At 22.5% G+C, this 26902-nt stretch overlaps 2 protein-coding genes across 3 annotated transcripts in view; both read left to right on the forward strand.

The window, feature by feature from the left end:
- The window catches only part of LOC117179009 (alkylglycerol monooxygenase-like), a 39872-nt gene extending 28055 nt beyond the window's left edge, over positions 1–11817 (forward strand). The window contains exons 6-9 of one of the 2 annotated variants that reach the window (XM_033370622.1): positions 147–298; positions 3145–3279; positions 7566–7679; positions 11323–11813. In XM_033370622.1, the coding sequence (XP_033226513.1) occupies positions 147–298; positions 3145–3279; positions 7566–7679; positions 11323–11583 (662 nt within the window). In that variant the 3' untranslated portion in view covers positions 11584–11813. Of the gene's footprint in view, positions 1–146; positions 299–3144; positions 3280–7565; positions 7680–11322 lie in introns of both variants that reach the window. The other variant, XM_033370623.1, reaches the window with a different exon arrangement.
- A 3968-nt stretch (positions 11818–15785) lies between these two features.
- Positions 15786–26902, forward strand: part of LOC117178993 (eukaryotic translation initiation factor 4E-like) — a 24067-nt gene continuing 12950 nt past the window's right edge. The window contains exons 1-2 of the mRNA XM_033370596.1: positions 15786–15915; positions 24570–24751. Coding sequence (XP_033226487.1) covers positions 15886–15915; positions 24570–24751 — 212 coding nt within the window. The 5' untranslated portion in view covers positions 15786–15885. The remainder of the gene's footprint in view (positions 15916–24569; positions 24752–26902) is intronic.

Genomic DNA, 26902 nt, shown 5'->3' on the forward strand with positions numbered 1-26902 from the left:
CGACGAAAGAGAGAACCGATTGCCTTCTATCTTTCCTCGCGTTTTCTGCGCGTCATCCCCACTCCTTGCTACTGCTCGAGCGCTCATTCGGTTCTGCTTGTCGAGTCTTCAATTGTAATTAAATAAGTTAGTTCCTTTATTTTTAGGTTGCAATTTATACTGCCTGGACAAAAATTACGGTGGTGTCCTGATAATATGGGACAGAATATTTGGCACCTTTATGGAAGAACTGCCAAAAGAAGATTTAATTTTTGGATTGGTTGTCAGTCCGCAGTCATTTAACCCTCTGTACTTACAGGTGAGATTTTTTTTATTCCTCAAAACAATACAGAAATTTCATTTTCATGGTCTCCCCTATTTTTTTTTTTTTTTTAATTTTCTAACTTCTGTAGAATCGTTTGTAAAATATTTCACAAATTTTCACAACTGAGCTAGGAACCGTATCTAAATCACGTAACAACTCAAGGGTCTTTTAACTTATAAAATTTATTATTTGCTTGAAAGTCTAAAAATATTCTTAAAAAGCTTCCTTTTTGGTTGCAAATTCAACTTTGACAAATTTATTTTGTTGCTGGTAAGTTAGCTGAAATATTTTTGAAATGAAAATTATTTTTTCTGAAAATTTCTCTTTGTGATTGGAAACTTCATCTTTTCTAGTAGAAAAATTGCATCTTTGATAAATAGAAATGCAAATGTTTTGTGAAAAATTCAAATGAAATTTCTCTTTTTTATTTAAAAATTTACCTATTTTAGTAGAATTTTCATTTTTCTTGAATAAAAATTCAACTGTTTGATTAAAAATAAAAATCTTGTGAGAAAGTCATACTTTTTGGTTAAAAATTCGACTATTTAGCAGAAAATTATTTACAATTGTTTATTATTCTAATTTTGGTGCTGGAAAATGAACAGGAATCTTCCGTGCACGAAAATTTAACTATATTTTGAACTTTTTTTTAAATTTTATCTGTTTTATAAGAAATTTAATATTTCTTATATAAGAAATTTAATATTTCTTATGAAAAAATGCAACTGCACGTTCTAAAATTCAACTATTTTTTTGAAAATTTGTCTTTTTAATTTAAAAATTCATCCATTTTAGTAGAAATTAGATATTCTTTGGATAAAAGTGCAACTGTTTGGTTAGAAATTCAATAAATTTGTTGAAAAGTCATAAATTTGTATTGAAAATTGTGCTGTTTTTTTAAAAATGTAATTATTTTGTGGAAAATTTGCTTTTTTAAATTTAATATTTTGGTATTGAAATTTTGATTTTAAAATTAAACTATTTTGTTAAAAATTCGTTTATTTTTTGTTTGAAAATTCTACTGTTTTGTTGAAAATTTAACTATTTTGTAGAAAACTGAATTTTCTAAATAAAATTTCAACTTAACAAAATTGTTATTTTTAATAAAAATTCATCTTTTTTAATAGCAATTTAATCTTTCTTGAATAAAAATGCAACTTTTTGACAGAGAATTAAACAATTTTATTAAAATCATCTTTTTAGGTTAAAAATTTGCCTGTATGGTTTGAAAATTCCATTTTTTTCGTAGAAACTTATTGTTTGTTAAAAAATTCAAATTTTGATCTTGAATAGTCAACTCAAATCTTTTTGAACCAAAAATTCAACTCCTTTTTTTTTAAATTTCGTCTTCTTAATTTCAAAATTCATCTGTTTTACTATAAATCTTATCTTCCTTGTATAAAAATGAAACTATTTGGTAGAAAATTCAAATTTTCGTTAAAAATTCATCCTCTTTGTTTGAAAAAAACCGTCTTTACGGAATTAAAATTAAATTTTTCTTCGTACAAATTTATTAATTTGTTTTTAAATTCATATTTTGATCTTGAAAAGTCAGCTATAGTCTTTTTTGGATGAAAATTCAACTGTTTTTTTTAATAAAAGTACATTGTTTTCAAAAAATTTTTAATCTTTTTTGGTTAAAAAATCGTCTCTGGATTGAAAATCTCATTTTTTCTCATAGAAACTTATTTCTTATTTAAAAATGCATCTTTTGATCGTGAAAATTCAACTGAAATATTTTCCAATAGAAAATTTTAATATTTTTTAAAACATTTATCTTTTTATTTAAAAATTCATCTGTTTTAATAACATTTTTTTTTAAATTCAAATGCAAATTTTTTTATCAAAAGTTATTATTATTATTATTACTATTTGCTTGAGTTCTCAACTAATTTGTTTGAAAGATTTGGTTGAACCACTTTTTTAAGAAAAAATTTATTTTTAAGATTTATATTTTTAATTAACAATTCATCTTTTAGGTTGAAAGTGTAACTATTTTGTTAAAAATTAATCTTTTTTTAATTGAAAATTCAACTACTTGGGTAAAAGTTAATTTACACTGTTACAAAATTTTTTGTTGATAGAAGGCTTTTGTCTGCTTGAAAGTTTAACTGTTTAGTGAAAAAGCCTTTTTTGGTTAAAAATTAATTTTTTTAATGTAAATGTAACTTTCCTATTTATTTTAAGATTAACCTTTTTCAGTTGAATTTTCTCCTTCTTTGGAAAAAATAATTTTTTTGGTTTGAAATTTAATTGTTGTTTTTTAAAAATGCACCAGTTTCGTTAAAAATTAATTTTTTGCTGAAAAGTCATATTTTTTTTATTTGAAAATTAAATTTTTATAGGGAAAACTCGTCTTTTGGCTTGCAGGCTTAATAATCTAAACAAACATTCTTTTCTTTCTTGTGTACAAAATCTTTATTTGTTGCAAATTCGTCTGTTTAATTTGAAAAAAAAATTGTTTGGATACATTTAATCTTTTTTGATTTAAATATAAGCTATTGCACTTTTTTTATCCAATTTTTGACAATTGTGGTATGTTCTTTATAATTCAGAATTATCCTGATTATTTACTTAAAATTTATTATTTTCTTAACTTTTGTAATCATTTTACCATATATATGAAGATTTTTGTAATTAAATATAAATATTAGTGACAACAATTTAATGGGAGAGACTCGTGAATTATCTAGTTTTATTTATTTAATTACATTCTTAAATACACTTATATACTCAAAATTTTAATAGTTAACTAAAGTTTTATTTATAGAAAGTTTTAACAATTTTCAAAAAATGTATTGGTTTTCCTAGCTTTGTTTTTAATTCTATTTTTATTCCAGACATTTTACACAAAAGCCTTGATGAAAAAAAGCTTTAAAATGAAGTCGTTAAAGGATAAATTGGCAGTTGTGTGGAAAGGTCCAAGTTGGTTGCCAGGATTGCCTCGACTTGGCCTTGATGAATTCAAAATTAATGTAAGTTCATTTATTATTATTCCATAACTAAAAAGCCACAGAAAAGTTGAAAATTTCAAAAAAAAGCTATAACTTTCTGGCATAATTCTAAGGGAACATATTTGTGAACAATAATTAATTTTTTTTAACAATTCTTTGTTAACTCTATCGGAAAAGTTGACAAAAACTTTGAAATTTCAGATTAATTATTCTTTTAAGGTAAGTAGGAAAATTTAAAAGGGTAGAAAATTTCAGAGAAAACCTATGTTTCGAGGATTATTCAAATAGAATATTTCTATAAATGATAATTATTTATTTAAACAATTATTCTTGTTTAATATAATCAGTTATTTACTTGGTCTTTCTGAAAAGTTAAAAAATTCAGAAAAAACCGCGACTTTCTACCTCTATGCTAAGAGAAAATTTCTATAAATAATATTAAATTTAAACAATCTATATGATTAATTTGAATTATTTATTCGTCCAATGTAAGTAAAAAGTTTTTTTTTTAAAGTTGAAAATCTCAGGACAAAACAGGTCTTTCATGCACTATTATAAAAGATTATTTTTATAAATAATCATTATTTATTTAAACAATTCTCGTTTAATATAAGCACTTATTTCCTTAATATTTCTGAAAAGTCGAAAAAAGTTAAAAAATTCGAAAAAAAACGTGACTTTCTGCTTCGTTTCTAAGAGAAAATTGCTACAAATAATAATAAATTTTTTAATTAATCATTCTTATTAACCTTGATTAATTATTTGATCGAAGTAAGTAAAAAGTTTTTAAAAGTTTTGAAAATTCATAAAAAAATTGCATCTTTCAAACATAATTATAATTGAATATTTCTATAAATTATAATGATTTATTTAAACAATTATTCTCGTTAAATATAATCATTTATTTCTTTATTCTTTCTGAGAAGTTTAAATGAAGTTGAAAAATTCAGGAAAAATCGCAACTAAGAAACTAAAATCTAAAATGTATATAAAATTTATTCTCATAGATAACTGCTATTAACAATAATAAATTGTTTGAACAATTTCTTCAAACATCTAAATATTAGTATAAAGTAATATTGTAGGTACTAGAAACAATTTTTATTTTAAAAAATTGTATAAAAATAAGAATGACATTAAAAACTCGCGAAAGCCAATTTTTCAATTATGTGGCCTTTTTAAATCCCCATTAAACAGGCTAATTTTTTTTGTAAACCCGAATTTTGTGGGATGCAAAAATATAAACATTTTGGGCTATTTTTGGACTCTCAAAAACGCCCAAAAGTAATTTTACACTATCGTTCCCTCAAACTGATAACAACATAAAAAAAACTTAAGAAAACTTTAAGTTTTAGGCTTATTCTAACAATAATTTTGAACAACCCTTAAAATCCACCCCTAGAATTTTTATCGAATCAAATTTAAAGTATCACCAAGCAAAAAAGCAAAGCTATTTATAACTTGTAAATAATTACACAAATCAACTTTAAAACATTTTATGTTATATCTTTAATCTAGCAATAATATTCAACAACCCCTAAAATCCACCCCTACCACTTTAAGCGAAATAAATCCAAAGTTTCACTAAACAAGATAGCAGAAATATTTGAAAATTTTAAATAATTACACAAATCAACTTTTAAAAACTTCCAAGTTTTATGTTTATTCTAGCAATGATATTCAACAACCCCTAAAAATCACCCTCAGCACTTTCAACGAAAGAAATCGAAAGTTTCACTACAAAAAATAGCGAAAATATTTTAAAATTTGAAATAATTACACAAATGAATTTTAAAAAACTTTAAGGTTTATGCTTATCCTAACAATAATTTTGAACACCCCTTAGAATCCATCCCTAGAAATTTTATCGAAAAAATCCAAATTATCACCAAGCAAAAAAGCAAAGAAATTTATAATTTGTAAATAATTACACAAATCGTCAGAAAAATTCGTTTTTTTCTATGTCAGTTTTTTTAAATTAGGAACCTCATGATAATTTCAGAAAATTCATAGTTTTTTATGAATTTTATGATTTTATCAAACAAATTTAATAAACAAATGCAATATTCGGGCATCTGTTGACGAAAAATTCCTTTTTATTTCGACGTCAGTCCTTTTAATTGAGAACTTCATATTAATTTCATCAACATTCATAATTAGTTCATAAATTTTATGATTTTTTTCAACAAATTTATTAAACAAATGCATTATTTGGGCATTTGTCGACGGAAAAACTCGTTTTTTCAATGTTAGTTCTTTTAATTGGGAACTTTACGATACTTTCAGTAATATTCATAATTAGTTAATTAATTTTATGTTTTTGTTAAATAAATTTAATTAAAAAATGCATTATTCGGGCATTTGTCGACGTAAAAACTCGTTTTTTTCAAAATCAGTCTTTTTAATTTAAGAAAAAGGTTCTTTTTGATAAATCTTCAACTAAAAAAGGATCGAATTTTCAACACAATAGTTACATTTTTAACTAAAGAAATTAAATTTCAAAAAAAATTATTAATCTTCAACCAAAAAAAAAATAAAAAAACCAAACTAAAATGTAATAGTTAATACTTCTGCGGAAAATTTTTTATTTTAAATGAAAAATAGTTGATGAAAATAGTTGACCAGAAAATATGAATTTTCAACCCAAAAAATTCATTTGTAAGCAAACAATTGCATTTTTAACAAAAAAATAAAATTTTAACTAAACTATTAATTTTCTACCTAAATATTTAAATTTTAAATCCGGAAAGACGAGTTTAGAACAAAACAGTATTATTTTCAACCAAAAAGGATAATTTTTTAATAAAGTTGACGACTTTTCATAAAAATAATCACATTTTATACCAAAAAGTAACATTCAACTATCCCTAAAAACAACCCCTAGCACTATAACGAAATAAATCCAAAGTGTCACCACGTAAACATCGAAGATATACATTTTTTAAATAATTGCACTAATCAGCTTGAAAAATTGCAAGTTATATCCCCATTCCGACATTGACATTTAAAAACCCTTAAAAATCACCCTTAGTACTTTTAACGAAATAAATCTAAAGTTACAACATGCGAAACTAGGAAGATATTTTAAAATTTTGATGAATTGCACAAATCAACTTAAGAAATCTTCAAATTAGATCTGCAGTCCGACAATAAAATTCAACAACCCCTAAAAGCAACCCCTGGCACTTTGAAAAAAATAAATACAAAGTTTCACCAGCTAAAACAGCCAAAATATTTTTAAATAATAATAATTACACAAGAAAACTTGAAAAAAAACTCCAAGTTAGATCCCTAACTAGACAATAAAATTCAATAACCCCTAAAAACAACCCCTAGCACTTTGAAGGAAACAAATTCAAAGTTTCAACATGTAAAACTGCCAAAATACTTAAAAATTAAAATAATTGCATAAGTTATCTTCGAAAACTTCAAGTTATATGCCCAATCAAAAAAAAAATATTCCACAACCCTCGAAAACCACCCTTAGCAATTTTAATAAACCGCTTCTCAATTGTCCGGAACAAAAACAGCTAAACAATTCTCAAATAGCAAAAAATTAAAACAGTCACCTTCGCCAGAGTATATTATATTTCGGTCTCGTAAATAAGATTAAAAAACTCCGAAAACCACCCTTAGCACTTTTAGCGATAGAAATTCAAAGTGACATCGCGAAAGAAAGCGTAGATTTAGAAAAATATTAAATAATAACACTGAATCTTAAAAGAAACTTTGAGTTTCATTTCCAAACCGACAATATTATTAAACAACCCCTCAAAAACCACCCCTAGCTATTTTGAGGAAACAAATTTAACAAACCTTTACATGAAACATTTAATGAAACAACCCCTAAATGCCTTCACGTAAAATAGAAGAAAAAAACTTATTTTTGAAATTATTAGATGATTAAAAACCACCCCTAGTTTATTTAACAAATCCTATTTTTTTTCTTGTTTCTCAAAGAGCCTAAAGTACCTGTAAGCTTATATTGAGTCCTAGTGTACATTTAATTTTTAAGGGTAGTTTTTAGCTAATGAGGTATATTTTTAGAAAATTATTTTTTTCTGATTGGGAGAGTTCAAAAAAATATTTAAAAATCCAGTATCGTTGATTTTTTTTAATTTCCAAAATTATTAAAATCATAAAAATTAACGTTCAGTAATTTAAAATGTCAGAATTAACATAATAAAATCCCTTAGTGAAAATCAAAACATAATATGTCAGGATTATTTGATTAATTGATTTTTACTTATACGAATTTAACAATTATATAATTAAAACATTTAATTTATTGATTTTTTTTATTTCAGGTTACATCTCGAATAAAATATGACCCTGAGATACCAAAGTGGCAACAACTCTACATAATTTTGCATTTTTCTCTTGTCTTGTACGCACATGCACAGCTTTACAGTAAACAATCAGTAAGTCGGTAATTTTAAAATATAAAAAATATAATAAAATTGAATAAAAGGCAATTTAAAAAAATATATATTATTTAACCTAACGAGGTAAAAGTCCGGAAAACATTGCTTTTTATGGAATACAAAATATTTAATAAACTAATAATTTTTCAATTCTTTATTCAATACATTTTTCAAATATAAATTTTACAAACCCGTTGAAAAAATAATTAATATAATCAATTTGAAAACGTTTGCAATTGAAACGTAATATATTGGACAAATCAAAGCGTTTAAAATTGAATAATCTTAAATCAAAATTGTTTGAAATCGAAGAAAATTTCAAAACTGAACAATTTCATTGATAAGGACCTCAATTTATATAATTTCTAATTACGTGCGTTTTAGAATAAATAATTTTTATTTTTAATTCAAGAATATTGAAATTGAATGATTTCAGATTAAAGTTTGTAATAAATAGGACAATTTTAAAACGTTAAAAACTGAATATTTTGAGATTAGTATTTTCAAGATTGGATTATTTAAAATTTAAAGAAATTAAAATTGTGTTATTTCTAATTAAAAGCGGTCTAAATTGAATAATTTTACATGGAAAATTTTGGAATTTTAATTATTTTCAATTTAAAGCGATTAAATAAAAAAATTCTTTATTAAAAAGTAAATTGAATGTTTCAAAATAAAATTTTCGAAATTTCTAGAATTTTCAAATTGTTAATAATTATACTGTTCAAATTCTTAAAATTGCATAGTTTTAAGCAATTCCGGAAAAAATATAATTTTTTTAATAATAATTAAATTTTAAATTCCAGAAATTTTCAATATAAATATTTTTCAATTGTAAATTATTCATATTTTAATTATTCTACTAAAAACCAGCCAATTTAGAAATATTACTTTGAAAATAATGGTAAAATAAAAAAAGATTTTATTTTGAAAATTTCTTGTTTAGATTTTTTTTTAAATATTGTTCAACGAAAAATTTAAAAATATTACATTAAAAAAAAAAGAATACAAAAAAGTTTACTGTATTTGATTTCAGTGATTGAAATTGCTTTTTTTTTTAGTTGAGTCTCAAATTAAAACCAAAAAATTTAGAATATTGAAATCTAAATTTATTAAATTTAAAATTGACCATCAAGGCTTTCAATATGAAATTTCCCACTTTTTGAATGATTTAATCGTAAATTGTCCTGCAATTTTTAATATTTTAAAGCACAATATTATAAAGTTAAAAACCACCAAAAATTGAAAAATTTCATACAAAATATTTTGGAATTCAAGTTTTTGAAGAAAAAAACTTTTTTAAAGAAATATTACAGCAACAAAAAAGTTTAAAAATAAAAAATTTTTTTTAATTAATATATTTGATTTCAATTTTTGAAATTGCGCAATTTCAAGCAATTCCAAATTGTTTTTCTTAGGTTAAAATTGAAATTGTAACCAATAAATTTAGAATATTGAAATCTAAATTTATTAAATTTAAAATTGACTGTCAAAACGTCAAATTTTCCTGAAATTTAAAAATTTAAAACCACAGCATTGTGGAATTAAAAACCGCCAAAAATTGAAAAATTTCAAATCAAATATATTTGAATTTGAGCTTTTGAACAAAAAAAGTTAGTTTCAAGGAATATTATTATTTTTATTACCCATAAAAGCAATTATATATTCCATTATCCCTCGATAGGCCAAAAATTGCACTTTTTATAAATGTCTCTTTTTGTGATTTATAGAATTTAAAAATTAATTTTCAACAAAATACATAAATTTCTAACAAAATAATTGAATTTTCAAACAAAAAGTTTTAACGAAATATTGGAATTTTCTAACTAAAAAAAATGAATGTTTGAGCAAAAGTAGTGTAGTTAAATTTTCAATTGAGACAATTCATTTTCAAAGACCATTTTCAACCAATTAGATAATTTTTTAAATAATATCTTGGATTTTTATTTTCAAAACTTAATTTTTAACACAAAAAAACTTTCAACAAAATTTGTAAATTTAAAAAAAATGTCACGAATAATATTTTTATAATCCTATCACTTTTTAAAGAAGAAATTTAAATTATTTTTATTTTCAAGTCGAAAAGACGTAAAATACTAGTTTTCATCAAAAAATGTATTATTTTGTATTTAAACAAATAAGACGAAATTTCAACAAAGTACATAAATTTTTAAATTAAAAAATATTCCTTCTTTACAAAACATGTTGTTAATTTGTTAACAAAGAGAATTAGTTTTCAATAAAAAAAATTGCTACGAAACAATTTAATCTTGTACCAAATCGATAAATTTGATACAAAATTTTTGAATTTTTAAGTCAAAAATACGATTTTTCTATCAAACAGTTAAATTTTCAATTCCAGAAGATGAATTTTTAATAAAAAGTTAATTTACAAACATTCACTTGAATTTTCAACTTAATTAATTATCAGTTTTAAAAATTATTTAGGACTTTTAACCAAGAAGTTAAATTTTCAATTTAACAATATGCATTTTTAACAAAAAATACAAATGTTGATGTTTAATAAATAATGTTATATTAAAATAATGAATAACAGTTGAATTTAACCAACAAAAACTGGAATCGTCAACTAAAACAGATTAATTTTCACTCAAACATTTGCATTTTTATAACAAAAAATTTATTTTATATAAAAAAAGGCAAATTTTCAATAAAATACATCAATTTTCAACCAAATAATTATATTTTCTAAGAAATTGTTTAATTTTTTAGCTGGAAATACAAATTTTATAAAAAAGAGTTCCTATTTGTAGAAAAAATTTGAACAATCTTAAGAAATTTAGAAATTTTGAAAAGCTTCCAAATTAATTTAAAATTTCATTTTAAAATAATTTAAACGAGGTATGTGCAAATTTTTGTCAGAACTTCTAAACAAATTTTAAAATGATTAGAATTTTTCCTACAATTTTTTGAAAATCCTGCAAATTAAAAAAAATCCTTAAAACTTTAAATATTCCATTAAAATAATTTTTTAATTTTCCTAGGCAAATTAAGAAAATATTTCTATTCCTTTGGAGCCTTGCACAATTTTTAAAAAGCTTTTAGATTTTTTGTTTTAAATGTGCAAAGTTCAAGTAAATAATAAGTTTTTTATTGTTAATTATAAATCCAAATTTTGAGGAAAATTTTTGTTATTTCGAAGGATTTTTCTAGGAGTTGTAGGACAAATTCAATTAATTTAAAAAGTTATTAACAAGTTCTGAAAATTTTAAAAAATGATTTTAAATTTGAAAAAATTTAAAACAATTTCTAGATTTCTCAAGATTTTGAAATAACATTTTCAAGATTTTCAAAAATGCTTAAACTATTAGACATGAAAATAACTTAACTTCTGATTTAGGAACTTTTGAGCTTAAAAATTTTTTTATATATTTTAATATTGAATTTTTCTAGTCTAAAATAACTTAATAATATAATTTTGAAATTTTTTAAAGTTTATTGATTGACTCTTTAATTAAGAGTATTGAGATCCACTTTAAATTGCTTATTTTGTTCTTTATTTTTTAATACTTTTAAGAGAACTTTTAATAAAACTGGGAATAAACCGGGAATTTTTTTTCTTCGATTAAAAGGGTCACCCTGTTTGTAATAATCTATAATAAAAAAAATTATTTTTCAGATTGCAGTAAATTTTCAGACAGCAACCTTGGTTATAAACAATTTGTGGGCTGTGATGACCATAGGCTTATTATTCGACAAATTTAAATACGCGAGTGTATTAGAATTCACCCGCTGCATAATTTATTTATTATTCTTTAAAAATACTTTAGATTCCGTATCGAATTCTTTCATCTTCTACACATATTTCGGCTCTTGTTTAATTTGGATTTTGTACATAATTCGTAATTTGAAAACGTTTTCTAAGTCTGAGGCTAGTTAGCATATTGAAATTTATTCACTAAATTAAAAATTGTATTATTTATAATTTTGTATTCTTAATGCGAAAAGGTATCGAAATTTTAGCAAATTAAATAATGCATTAATTTAAGAAATTAATGGATTTGGTTTTTAATTTTAAGACACAAAAAAAAACCTTTAAATTCTATGAGGTTTCTTGAAAATATTTTTCGATTACCAAAAGACTTATAGATGATAAAAAAGTCGAATTGATTATTTTTAATCAATAATTAATGATGATACAAAAAAAAATGTTATTTTCAAGACTTTAATGAGGAAAACTCTTTATAAGATTATAAAAAATTATTTTAAAAATTTAAACAAAGAGTGGCCTTGTAATATACGTTTATTATTCAATAAAAATGTTACATTTATATTTGAATTAATCTTCTAATCATTTTTTATTATGCCTCCCAATCCTCCTTATTACATGAATTTTTAACTAAATAGTTTTTTTTAACTAATTTTTTTTTAAATAACATTTTCAAATCAGGTTATACATCTTCAAAACAAAATTTTTTGAAGAAACGGTTGATTTTTCAACTCAGAAGGATCAAATTTCAACCAAAAATGGAATAGTTCAATTTTATTTTTTAAAACGATATAATTTTTAATCAACAATAACAAACGTTGACAAAATATTCATGAGTGAATATTCTGCCAAATTTTATTGTATTACTAAAATAAAGTAATAAAATATTTTTTACTAAGAATAGTTATTTTATACCAACAATGTCGAATTTTCAAAAAATAACAAAAAATAACTTTTAACCAAAAAACGAAAATTTCACAAAATATTATAAGTTTTTAACTGATCCGATGAAGCTTCAACAGAAAATATTTTGAAGAAATATTTGATTTTTCAAAATAAATCAAGGATTAATTTTGTACGAAAAAGGACGAATTTTCTATAAAATAAATATATTTTTAACCGAACAGTTTAATCTTCAACTAAAAAAGATCAAATTTCAAGCAAAATTGGAAAAGTTTAATTTTATTTTCAAAAATATATATAAAATGAATGATATACAAAATGAATTTTCAACAAAATACGTAAATTTTCTGCCAAGAATAAAATAGTTAAATTTTTTTTGATATATAATTTTCATCAGAAATAAACTTTTTTATGTTTATAATGAAAAAAATGTATTTTCAACTAAAAAGAATTATTTTATACCAACAAAGACGAATTTCCAATAAATTAAAGAAATTAATTTTCAACATAAATGTAAAATACCTATATAAAAAATGATTTTTTTTTTACAAAATTCTTGAAATTTAAAATGATAAAAATCAAATTTTGAACTCAAATGATTAATTTTGTACTAAAGAAGATACATTTTCAACAAAAAATTAAATAGTTAAGTTTTCAGTCATAAATAAAAGAAATAAAAAATTTTTTCACAAAATTCTTGGGTTTTAAAATAATAAAAAAGGAATTTTTAACTCAAAAGATTAATTTTGTATGAACGAAGACAAATTTTCAATCATATAGTTAAATTTTCAACTATAGAAAATAAATTTTTAACAAAACATTAAATAGTTCAATTTTCAGTTAAAAATTATTTTTCCACCAAAAAGAAAATAAATTATTTGTCTACTTAGTAATTAAATTTTGATTTAAAAAAGACCGATTTTCAACCAAAAATGGAATAGCTGAATTTTTTTTCAAAAATATATATAATTTTCAATAAAAAACAAAAGAAGTTTCCACAAAATAGTTTTAAAAAAAGAATTTGCTACCAAATTTCTTATTATTGAAATAAAAAAAGGAGTTTTTAACCCAAGAGATGAATTTCGTACCTAAAAAGAATTATTTTATCCGAACAAAGACGAATTTGCAACAAATTATCAAAATTAACTTTCAACATAAATGCAGAATACCTATCTAAGAAAATTAATTTTTTTACAAAATTCTTGATTTTTAAAATAATAAAAATGGAATTTTGACCTCAAAAGATTAATTTTGTACAACAAAGGCCAATTTTCAACCATATAGTTGAATTTTCAACTAAAGAAAAAAAATTCTCAATACAAAATTAATTTACAACAAAGTAGTTAAACTTTCAACCAAGTAGTTGATTTTTCAACCGAAAATAAATTAAATTATTTTTCTACTTAATAATTAAATTTTTAGTTAAAAAGGTAAATTTTCAACCAAAGATGAAATACTAAAATTTTTACCGACAAAAATTAATTTTTTACCAAGAAGATAAATTTTATGCGAACAAAGAAAAAATTTCAAATAGATAGTTACATTTTAAGCTAAAAAAGATCAATTTTCAACTAAAAATGAAGTATTTAAATTTTCAGTTAAATAATTTAAGTTTCAACCCGAAAAATGCATGTTTAGCAAATTTTTATCAACCAAAAAGTTGAATTTTCACCCAAATAATTTAATTTTCAAGCAAGAAGATTAATGTTCTACCAAGAAAGACTATTCTTTAACTTAAAAAAATATTAATTTTTAACCGTGAATATTACGGATCAACAAAAAAATGAATTTTCAACTAAAGAAGATACATTTTTAACCAAAAATAAAGTAAGTAATTTTTCAGCAAACAAATTTAATTTTTAACAAAAAAAATTGAGTTTTCAACCAATGAACTACTGTTTTGAAAATTTGTTTTTATTTTGTGCTTAAAAATTAATTTTTTAAACTAGAAACTTAAAAGTATGCTCAAGTTTTCAGAAAACATTTTTTTTTCTAGTTGATAATTGATCTTTTTGGTAGAAAAATATTCATCTTTGAAATTTCTTTTTTTTTTTGTTTGAAAATTAATTTCGTTTTTGTTTAGTTCGACTATTTTGATATATTTTTTTTAACATTAACTTAATGAAAATTTGAACATTTAATTTTCGGTTTAAATTTTATCTGATTTAGTCGACAAACAAAGAGTTAGGTAAAAAAATTTCTTTAGTTGAAAGTAAAACTATTTTAATGCCAATTTTTTTTTAATTAATATTTTTAACTCAAAATTTAAGTATATGTACTGAATTTTTTAGTTCAGAAATGAATTTTTTTAGTTGAAAATTCGTCTTTTGGGTCGAAAATTATTCTTCTAGTTGGAAAATTAATTTTGTTTTGCTGATAAATCAACTATTTTTTTGAAACATTAGCGATTTTGTCAAAAATTACCGATTTTGTTGAAAAAACTTCTATTTTTTTTAAATTAATCTTTTTACGTTGAAAATTCATGTATTTCGTAAAAAATTGAACCATTTTATTGAAACTCCTCTTTCGGGTTCAAATTTTTTACTGAAAATTCAACTATTCCGGTTGAAAGTGGATTTATTTTTTGGAAAATTCTTTCGTTTCGTTGGTAGACTATTATTCCTCTTGTTTGAAATTATTTTGGTTAAAAATGTAACTATTTTGGTAAACATTTTTTTTTGCTGCATGGAAATTTAAAAAAATTTTAATTCGTCTTTTTGGTCGAAAAATAATTATTCGATAAAAAGTTCATCTTTTTAATTAAAAATTTATTAGTTTGTTGGAAAAATTAAATATTAGCTATTCCATTTTCAATAAAAAATTCAACGATGTGGTTGAATATTCATATATTTTGTTGAAAATTCTTTCTTTTTTTTTGCTTGATTAAAAATGTATGTATTTTGTTAAGAATTCATCTTTTTTATAGAAAATTTATCTTCTTTAATGCTAAACAATCTTTTTGTTCGAAAATTTAACTTATTGAATTCAAATTTAGCTTGTTTGGTAAATTAATCTGTCTGTGTTGAAGATTCAAGTATTTTGTTGAAAATTCGTTTTTGCTATTTAAATAAAACTGTTTTTTATTTCAAATTAAACACTTCCTTTTTTTTTGGAATATCAACTTTTACTTTTTTTTTGCCGAAAATTCCTCCTTTGAGGTTAAATATTCATCTCTGGTTGAAATTTGAACTACTTTCTTAAAGGTTTTTTTTTTTTTAGTTGAAGATTCATAATTTTAAATATACAAAATAATTTATTTACAGAAATTACCTATTTCTCAGATTCAATTGAATTGATTTTTTCAAAGTGAAATTTTGTGTTAAATATATATCCCAATTGTTACTAGTATTTATTTATTTTAAATATACCCGCGCTTTTCTATACATGCGCAGTCGAAAGTGACGGTCCGTTAGAATAAATGCGCATGCGCAGTTCTTTCGCATCCGAAAGTTGGTAGCCCTGATTTCTCCTAGGTGCACGTGGTCTCATTTCTTAGCGTCGTCTCCTGTCTTATGTCAGATTTGCTTCACTCGAGGACAAATTACGGGCAAACATTTTTGTGACATTTAAATGGCTGAGATTAACTCCAAAGAAAGTACGGTAAGTGAAAATAAAGTTCCCCGTAAACAACTCTTTAATTTCTTCCAAAAGATTATACGTCCATATATTAAATAATGAAAAAAAACTCTGGTTTTTGTGACCATGCTGGTCGCTTCGATCATTCTTCTACCTTCTGTCGATACAACACAGACAGGAAATAATAGCGGGCAAAAAAAGCAGTCTTTTGCTCGCCCACGCAATAATTTGTTCGTTAATGTGAGCACATTTTTTTCTGGTATTTTAGGACCTTAGTTTTTTCTTTCCAGTGTATTTATAAAATAAATTTGTGGGGGAAAGCCAAGATGTCTGCACTCTGAGGGTCAAGCAATACTACCAATTACATGGGACGAAACTTACTTTCTAATTTTGGAAAAAATGATTATTCCCCGAAGAGTATTTCGATTTTATTTTTCACATTTATATCGGAAAATCACTTTTTCCCAAGTTTTTATCTGAATCTGAAGAATTTCATTTGTTAATAATTTTCATGGAAATTCCAGTGTTTGTTTTTCTTAGATGTTGAAAGGAAAACTTATTTTTATTTACAATTGCGAATTTTTACCATATTTTTAAACTTTCATAACTTTGGTGCTTTTAATAATGTTAAGATAAATATATATTTTTAATTAAATACCGTCAGGGAACTTTATTGGTCAAGGAAAATTCAACTGTTTTCTTGGAAATTCAACTGTTACGTAGAAAATTTACTTCTTGTTTAAAATTCATGTTTTGGTGTTGAAAAGTCAACTTAAATATTTTTTGGATGAAAATTCAACTATTTTTTTAAGTTGAAAATTTGTCTTTTTAATTCAAAATTTTATCTTTGTTGAGGATATAAATATTGGGTTTGATATTTGTATTTGTTTGTCGAATTCAAAATATTTTCTATTTGAATTTAAAAAATCTTCGTAGAAATATCAACTGTTTCATTTTTTCTTTAAAAAAATTTTTTTTCTGACAATTTAACTACTATTTTTAGTTCAAAATTTTTCTTTGTTTAGTTCGAAATTCTACTATTTGGTTAACAATACGCCTTTATGGTTGAAAATTTGTCTTTTAAATTCAAAAGTTCAACTATTTTGTAGAAAATTTACTTCTTGATTAAAATTCATGTTTTGTTATTGAAAAGTAAACTTAAATATTTTTTTGATGAAAATTCAACTATTTTTTTTTGAAAATTTGTATGTTTAATTTAAAAATTCATCTATTTTAGTAGAAATTGCATCTTTCTTTGATAAAAATATGACTGTTTGGTTAAAAATTGAAACTATTTCCTAAAAAGTTTACTTTTTATTTAAAATTTACATTTTTGCTAAACTATTTGGTTGAATTTTAATCTTTTTGTATCAAAAACTTGACCATTTTGATAAAAAATTTATTTAATTTTGAAAATTCAACAAATAGGTTGAAAATTCCACAATTTCATTAAAAATCATACTATTTTGTTGATAATTCAAGTCTATGGTTTAAAATTGAACTGTTTTATTGAAATTTTGTTATTATATTCGCTAAAATATAATCTGGTGAATTTTTGGTTGAAAATTTTTTGTTGTTGAAAATTTATCTTTTCTAGCTGAAAATTCAACAGTTTTCTAAAAAAAAATCGTCTTTTTGGCTTGAAAATCGAAATTTTGGTTAATTTTAATCTTCTCTTATGAAAATTTCGACTATTTGGTTGAAAGTTCATTTTTTTTTAGATTTAAAATTTAACAATTTGGTTAAAAATTCAATAGTTTAGTTAAATATTGAAATTTTTTCTTGAAAATTCAACGAAATTTCATATTTTTTTAAATTGAAAATTCGATCGTTTAGTTGAAAATCGAACTCTTTAGTTGAAAATGGAACTATTTTGTTGAAAATTGAAATATTTAGTTGAAAAATAAATTATTTGGTTGAAAATTCTACTATTCTGTTGGAAATTCAGCTCATTCGATGAAAATTCAACTTCCTTCCAAAAATTCGTCTTTGTGGCTTGAAAATTTAACTATTTTGTTAAAACTGAAATATTTTGTAGGAAATTTAACTATTTTGTTTAAACTTTCACACTTGTGTTGAAAATTATATTATTTTTGGAAATTAAACCTTTCGAATTGAAAATTAAACAGTTTTACGAAAAATGCGTCTTTATTGCTTGGAAATTTAACTATTTAGTTTAAGTTTCATCTTTTTTTAGGTTGAAAATTTAACCGTTTGTTTGAGAATTGGAATATTTTGTTGATAATTTAACTCTGGTTAAAAATACAACTATTTTGTTGAAAATTTGTTTTGATTTTCTCTGAAATATCATCTAGAGCATGTTTTTGAGAACTTATTTTGTTGTTAAAAAAATCAAACTTTTTGGCTTGAAAATTCAACTGTCTTTTAAAAACTTTATCTTTATGTCTTGAAAATTGAACTATTTATTAGAATTGTAATCTTTTTAATTAAGAATTCGATCATTTGGCTGCAAATTTATGTTTATAAGTTGAAAGTTCAACAGTTTGGTTAAACACTAAATTATTTAGTTAAAAATTTAACTATTTGTTTGAAAATCAAACTATTTTGTTGAAAATTAAATTATTTTGTTGAAGATTTAACTTTTCGAGCTGAAAATTGAATTATTTGGTCGAATTTTAATATTTTTAAATTAAGAATTTGATCATTTGGTTGCAAATATTTGTATATGAATATTTGCAACCAAATGAACAAATTTTTAATCAAAAGATTAAAATTCGACTAAATAATTCAATTTTTAGCCTACAAATATGAATTTGCAACCAAATGCTCAAATTTTCAATTAAAAGAGATTAAAACTCGACTAAATAATTCAATTTTAAACCTACAAATATGAGTTTGTGATCAAGTGATCAAATTTTTAATTAAAGATAAAAATTCGACTAAATAATTCAATTTTTATCCTACAAATATGAATTTGCAACCAAATCATTCAATCTTTAATTTAAAAAGATTGAAATTTGACTAAAGAATTCAATTTTCAAGCCGCCTTTGGGTAGAAAATTATTCTTCTGGTTGGAAAATTAATTTTGTTTTTGCTGATAAATCAACTATTTTGTTTAAACTTGTTTTTCAAAAGGTTCAAAAATTGTTGAAACATGAGCGATTTTGTCAAAAATTACCGATTTTGTTGAAAACCTTTTTTATTTTTTATTGACAATTATTTTTGCAACTTAATAATATTTAACTTTACTTTTTAGAAAATTGTTTCTTTTCGTTGGAAGACTATTATTCCTCTTGTTTGAAAATATTTTAATTAAAATTTAACTATTTTGGTAAACATTTTTTTGCTGCATGGAAATTTAAAAAAATAAAAAAATTGTCTTTTTGGTAGAAAAATAATTATTCGATAAAAAGTTCATCTTTTTGATTAAAAATTGATTAGTTTGGTTGAAAAATTAAATATTAGCTATTCCATTTTCAATAAAAAATTCAACGATGTGGTTGAATATTCGTATATTTTGTGGAAAATTCTTTTTTTTTTTGCTTGATTAAAAATGTATGTATTTTGTTAAGAATTCATCTTTTTTTATAGAAAATTTATCTTCTTTAATGCTAAATAATCTTTTTGTTCGAAAATTCAACTTTGTTAAATTTAACTTGCTTGGTAAATTAATGTGTCTTAGTTGAAGATTCAAGTATTTTGTTGAAAATTTGTTTTTGTTATTTAAATTCATAATTTTAAATACAAAAAATAAGTTATTGTCAGAAATTACCTATTTCTTAGATTCAATTGAATGGATTTTTTCAAAGTGAAATTTTGTGTTAAATATTTATCCATATTATTATTGCTAGTATTTATTTTATATATTATTATATATAGTATTTATATATTATTATTTTTTATTTAAAAATTTAACTTAACTGTTGAATTTTCAACCTACAAATATGAATTTGCAACCAAATGATCAAAATTTCAATTAAAAGAGTTTAAAACTCGACTAAATAATTCAATTTTAAACCTACAAATAGAAATTTGCGACCAAGTGATCAAATTTTTAATTAAAAGATTAAAATTCGACTAAATAATTCAATTTTCAAGTCACGATCACGAATATTTTAAAAGATAGTTGAATTTTTAACTAGAAAAGTTAAATTTTCAACAAAATAGTTCAGTTATTAAACAAACTGTTGAATTTGCAACCAAATGATCAAATTTTAAATTAAAAAATATAAATATTCGACTAAATATTTCCATTTTCAAGCCGTAAAGACGAATTTTTTGGAATACAGTTGAATTTTTAACAAAATACTTCAATTTTAAATAAAATTTTCAACCTAAAAAGATGAGTTTGAAACAAAGGGTTGGATTTTTAATTAAAAAAGATTAAAATATAACAAAATAGTTCATTTTTTAAACAAACTGTTGAATTTGTAACTTATAAAAATGAATTTTCGAACAAATGGTTGAATTATTAATTAAAAAAGATTAAAATTCATATGAATAATTCAATGTTCAAGACATAAAGATGATTTTTTTAAAGACAGTTGAATTTTTAGCCCAAAATTTGGATGGTCAAGAAAAAAATAAGTTCTCAATCAAAAATGCACTCGAGAGCATTTTGTATTACAGTTTATAATGTAATTTAGGTTCCTATAACTTTCAAAATAAAAAAAATAACGGTAACGAAAAGAATTAAATTATCAACAAAATATTCCAATTTTTAAACAAATTGTGAAATTTTCAACCAGAAACGATGAATTTGCAACCAAATGGTCTAATTTAAAATTTAAAAAAATTAAAATTCAACCAAATAGTTCAATTTTCAAGCCATGAAATCAAATCTTGTTTTGGAAGGTAGTTGAATTTTCAAAAAAATAGTTTAATTTTAAACCAAATATTTCAATTTTCAACAAAAAAAAGTTTACTTTTGGAACCAAACTGTTGAGTTTTTAATCTAAAAATATGAATTTTCAACCAAATGGTCAAATTTTTATTTAAAAAATGGTAAAACTTCAAATAAATAGTTCAATTTTCAAGTCACGAAGACGAATTTTTCATAAATCTGTTTAATTTTCAATTCGAAAGGTTTAATTTTTTAAAAAAATAGTATAATTTTCAACACAAGAGTGTAAGTTTCAACAAAATAGTTAAATTTTCTAACAAATATTTCCGTTTTTAACAAAATATTTCAATTTTTAAACCAAAAAGTTGATGTTTTAGAAGACACTTGAATTTTCAACAAAATATATCAATTTTCAATAAAACAGTTCAATTTTTAATCAAATTATTCAATCTAAGATGAATCTAAAACAAATGGTCGAATTTTTAATTAAAAACAGGGTGTCTAATGACCTTGAAAACCTGAAAACTTCCTTGATTTTTTCAAGAAAGCCTCGAATTTTAATTATTCTTTTTTTTTCTTCTCGTTTAGAAAAAATCTTGCGGCTGAAAATTTCATTATTCAAGATATAATTTATGTTTTGTTTATTACAGAATATATAAAAATATTTCAAGGAACTTTTTGTTGAGGTGTTCAACTTAGAAATTATAAAAATTATTAGTTTAAAATTTTGATGTTAATTCAGAATTAGAATAAGCTATGGCCATTTCAAAATATTTTAAATATCTATAACATTTCATAACAATTTAAAGGATTTTAAAGATTTGAAAAAGGCTACACCAGATTTCAAAGATTTCAAAATATTTTCAATAATTCAATGGCTTCAACGAATACAAAATATTTTCCAAACAAAGATTCAAGAAGGATTTTATAAACATTTCAAAATATTTCACAAAAATTTTAAGAATTTTAAACATTAAAAAAAGGTGTTTCACAAAAATTCCCCAAAGATTTCAAACATTTCATAAATATTTTAAAACTTACAAAAGAGTTTAAAGATTTTAAAAAGGGTATATTGAACCACATTTCTAAGAATTCAAAACATTTAATAGAATTTAATCAAAATTTTTTGGGAGATGCGAACAGAAAAAATTTCACAAACACAGATTAAAGAAACAGTTGAAAAATATTTCAAGTATTTTAAACGATATCAAAATTTTGTAGGAGATTTAAAAAGATTTCAAGTATTCCAGTGATTTTAAACGATTTCAACAAATTTTATAAAGATTTCACAAATATTTCAAATATTCCGGTGATTTCAAACGAATTCGAAATATTTTAAAAATTTCAAAACATTTAAAAGATTTTAAGCAATTTCAAAAGGTTTCAACACATTTCACAAGTTTTCAGAAGACTTCAATGATTTTAAATATACACAAAAGATTTCCCAACCAAAGATTAAAGAAATAGTTCAGAAAGATTTCAAGAATTATAAAGATTTTACAAAAGGTTTGAAAAATGCCAAAAAATTTCTCACAGATTTCACAGAAATTTCAAGCTTTCACTGAGGCTCGTTATAAATACTTCACAAAGAAATTACAAAGATTTAAAAATATTCCTAAAGATTTCACAAAGACGACTCATGTTCGCAAAAAATTAAAAATTTCTTTATTTACGATTCGGCTTTCTTTAGAAATTTTTGGCCAATAAAAAATGAAATGGCTCATTTTTTACATGTATGACAAACGTTTATTTCATTATCTGATGTAAAAAAGTTAAAAACTGAACTATTTTGTTGAAAATTGAAGTATTTTGTTGAAAATTCAACTGTTTTCCAAAAATTCGTCTTTACGGTTTGAATATGGAAATATTTAGTCGAATATTTATATTTTTTATTCAAAAATTTAATCATTTGGTTGCAAATTCATATTTGTAGGTTGAAAATTCAACAGTTTGGTTAATAACTGAACTATTTTATTGAAAATTTAACTTTTCGAGTTAAAAATTCAACTATCTTCCAAAATATTCATGATCTTGGCTTGAAAATTGAATTTTTAGTCGAATTTTAATATTTTTTAATTAAAGATTTAATGATTTGGTTGCAAATTCATATTTGTTGACTAAAAATTGGATTATTTAGTCGAGTTTTAATGTCTTTTAATTGAAAATTTGATCATTTAGTTGCAAATTCATATTTGTAGGTTGAAAATTCAACAGTTTGGTTAATAACTGAACTATTTTATTGAAAATTTAACTTTTCGAGTTAAAAATTCAACTATCTTCCAAAATATTCGTGATCGTGGCTTGAAAATTGAATTATTTAGTCGAATTTTAATATTTTTTAATTAAAGATTTAATGATTTGGTTGTAAATTCATATTTGTTGGCTAAAGATTGGATTATTTAGTCGAGTTTTAATCTCTTTTAATTGAAAATTTGATCATTTGGTTGCAAATTTATATTTGTAGGTTGAAAATGCAACAGTTAAGTTAAAATTGAACTATTTGGTTGAAAATTAAACTATTTTGTTGAAGATGTAAACTTTCGAGTTCAAAATTCAACTATCTTCCAAAAAAACTCGTGTTCATGGCTTGAAAATTGAATTATTTAGTCAAATTTTAATCTTTTCTTAATAGAAAATTTAATGATTTGGTTACAAATTACATTTTTAGGCTAAAAATTGAATTATTCAGTCGAATTTTAATCTTTTGATTAAAAACATTAAAATTCAACTAAATAATTCAATTTTCAGCTCGACAAGTTAAATCGTCAACAAAATAGTTTGATTTTCAACCAAATAGTTCAATTTTTAACTAAATAGTTCAGTTTTTAGCCAAACTGTTCAATTTTCCACTTATAAAAATGAATTTGCAACTAAATGGTCGAATTATTAATTAAAAAGATTACAGTTCACATAAATAGTTCAATTTTCAAGACATAAAGATGAATTTTTTAAGACAGTTGAATTTTCAGGCCAAAAAATTGGTTTTTCAACAACAAAATAAGTTCTTAAACAAAGATGCTCTAGATGATATTTCACAGAACATCAAAACAAATTTTCAACAAAAGAGTTGAATTATCAACAAAAGATTACAATTCTCAAACAAATGGTTAAATTTTCAACCTAAAAAAAAAGATGAAACTTAAACTAAATAGTCCAATTTTCAAGCAATAAAGACGCATTTTTCGTAAAACTGTTTAATTTTCAATTCGAAAGGTTTAATTTCCAAAAATAATATAATTTTCAACACAAGAGTGAAAGTTTAAACAAAATAGTTAAATTTTCTACAAAATATTTCAGTTTTTAACAAAATAGTTAAACTTTCAAGCCACAAAGACGAATTTTTGGAAAGAAGTTGAATTTTCATCGAATGAGCTGAATTTCCAACAAAATAGTAGAATTTTTAACCAAATAATTTATTTTTCAACTAAATATTTAGATTTTCAACAAAATAGTTCGATTTTCAACCAAAGAGTTCAATTTTCAAGCAATAAAGACGCATTTTTCGTAAAACTGTTTAATTTTCAATTCGAAAGGTTTAATTTCTAAAAAATAATATAATTTTCAACACAAGAGTGAAAGTTTAAACAAAATAGTTAAATTTTTTACAAAATATTTCAGTTTTTAACAAAATATATTAATTTTCAACAAAACAGTTCAATTTTTAAAAAAATAGTCCAATTTTTTCTGAAATTACTGAATTTTCAGCATACAAAAATGAATCTGAAATAAATGGTTGAATTTTTAATTAAAAATGATTAAAATTTAACCCAATAGTTCAACTTTCAAGTCACAAAGACGAATTTTTTAAAAGAAAGTTGAATTTTCATTGAAAGAGCTAAATATTATAGTATATTTGTCGGAATTTTATTTTAGGAAATGAAGAAAAAGGAGTTAGCATTGGTGAACATGGATGAACTTTCTGATCCCGAGTTGCTTTTGAAGCATCCACTTCAATGCACTTGGACTCTTTGGTATTTCGAACTAGATCGAACCAAAAAATGGGAAGACTGTAATCACGAGATTGCTTCTGTCGACACGGCCGAAGACTTCTGGAGGTAAAATTTCTTCTAGCGAATTAAAATTTAATAAAATTTCTACCTACAAAAAATAAAATCTCTGCTTTCTCTTCATTTAAATTTATATTTTGCTTTTCTTCGATTTCATAATTTCTTTATTTCATTTTTAAATCACAATGAATCTTTAAAAATTGGAAAAAATTGCACCATTTTAATTAAGAGGATTAAAAATTCAATAATTTCTCGTTAAATATTTTTATTTGAATTAAAAATTTTTGGTAGAAATATAAACTATTTTATTTTTACTAAAAAATAATTCTTTTTTTTTTTAATTTGACTATTCCATTTTTGGTTCAAAATTCAACTACTTGGTTGAAAAATGGATTTTTTTATTTTTAAGATTCACCATTTTAGTTAAAAATTAAATTTTTTACTGAAAATTTGACTATTGCAATTTTGGTATTAAAATGATCTTTTTAGTTAAAAATTCGTCCGTTTGGTTTAAAAATTGTTCTGTTTTGATCGAAATTTAATCGTTTTTATTTAAAAATGCAACTATTTGATGAAATTTAATTGTTCTGGTCAGTGATTTTATTATTTTTATGGAAAAAATTTCATTTAATGAAGAAGAATTTCTGTCCAGTTAAAATTCACTATCTATTTGATTTTTTGTTAAAAAATTATATTTTTTGTTCAAAATTTAACTATATTTTGTTAGAAATTTTTCTTTTTTTTTTAAATTCAAATATTTTGTTTGGAAATTCTAGTTCTTGGTTTGCAAACTCAACTCTTTGATGAAAAATTAACTTTTTTTGTTGAAAATTCAACGATCTGGTTGAAATGTTGTTCTTTTATTTTATTTTCGTCTTTTATTTTATATTTATTCTTTTATCCTTTTTGGTAGAAATTCAATCTCTTTTTAGCTCAAAAGGTTTAAAATTTGCTTTGATTGAGGATTCGACTATTTTTTAGTCAATATGCCTTCTTTGTATGAATTCAACTGTTTTCATTTAAAATTAATTTTTTTTCTCTGCAAATATCAACTTTTACATTTTTTGTTGAAAAATCATAATAATTTTTTTTGTGCGAATTTAACTATTTCATTTTTTGTTCAAAATTTCTCTTTTTTAATTCAAAATTCATCTATTTGATTAAAATATGTCTTTGGTTTTTAAAAATTCATCTCTTTTGGTAGAACTTTTTTTGGTTAAGGATTTTAATATTTTGTTGAAAACCCGTTATTTTTTATAGAAAAGTATTTTTTTTAACTGAAAATTCAACTATTCAATTTTTGGATTAAAAGTTCAACTATATGGTTAAAAATTCATCCATTTTGCTTTAAATTTTTAAAATTTTTAATAAAAAATGAAAAAAAAATGCACAATTTTAATTGATGGTATTAAAAATTGAATAATTTCTCATTCAAGGTTTGTGATTAGAATTTTTAAAAATTAATAATAGGTTTTGAAATTGAACAGTTCCTAATTTCGTGAATCTGTATTCAAAGTTTTAATTTTTTCAAAACGCAAGCCTTAGCAGTTGGATATTTTAAAGAAAAAAAACGTTTAAAAATTAATTTCAAATTTAATTATAGTTTACACACTTTTTCCCCTATTCCCCTTTTAAATAAATCCTGTTTTTCCCCTGTTTTTTGGATTAAAATGTTGTCTTTTATAATATTTTTGGCATTAAAATTACATTATTTGGTTAAAAATTCATATATTTTATTAAAAATATAACTTGTTGCTTAAAGATTAAATTTGTTGTTGGAAAATAATCTTTTATGATTAAAAAGTTTTTTTTTTTTTGAAACTGAATTGTTTGTGTTAAAAATTGAACTATTAAAAAATAGGGAAATAAATTATTTTAAATAAAATTAATGTAAAAGAAAGAAAACAAAGGAAATTTAAACCTACAAACTAAAAATAACGCTGAGATTTTGAACCGGGGTGGGGGGGGGGCTCGCTTTTTATTGTAAATTCAAAGATATAGGCCTAAAATAAACACACAAGAGAGGATATATATATATATATATGTGTGTATATATGTATGTATGTGTATATGCACGTGCGTATTTTTCTGTGTGTTTATGAATATGTGTGCATACTTATTCTTTCTAGTCGCGACGCCTACAATGAAATTTGTTGTTAATGGTTCTTCTTTTGTCAAAAATTATACTACCTGGCTCAA

The sequence above is a fragment of the Belonocnema kinseyi genome, chromosome 8 (assembly GCF_010883055.1).
Source record: "Belonocnema kinseyi isolate 2016_QV_RU_SX_M_011 chromosome 8, B_treatae_v1, whole genome shotgun sequence".
Taxonomy (NCBI): Eukaryota; Metazoa; Arthropoda; class Insecta; order Hymenoptera; family Cynipidae; genus Belonocnema; species Belonocnema kinseyi.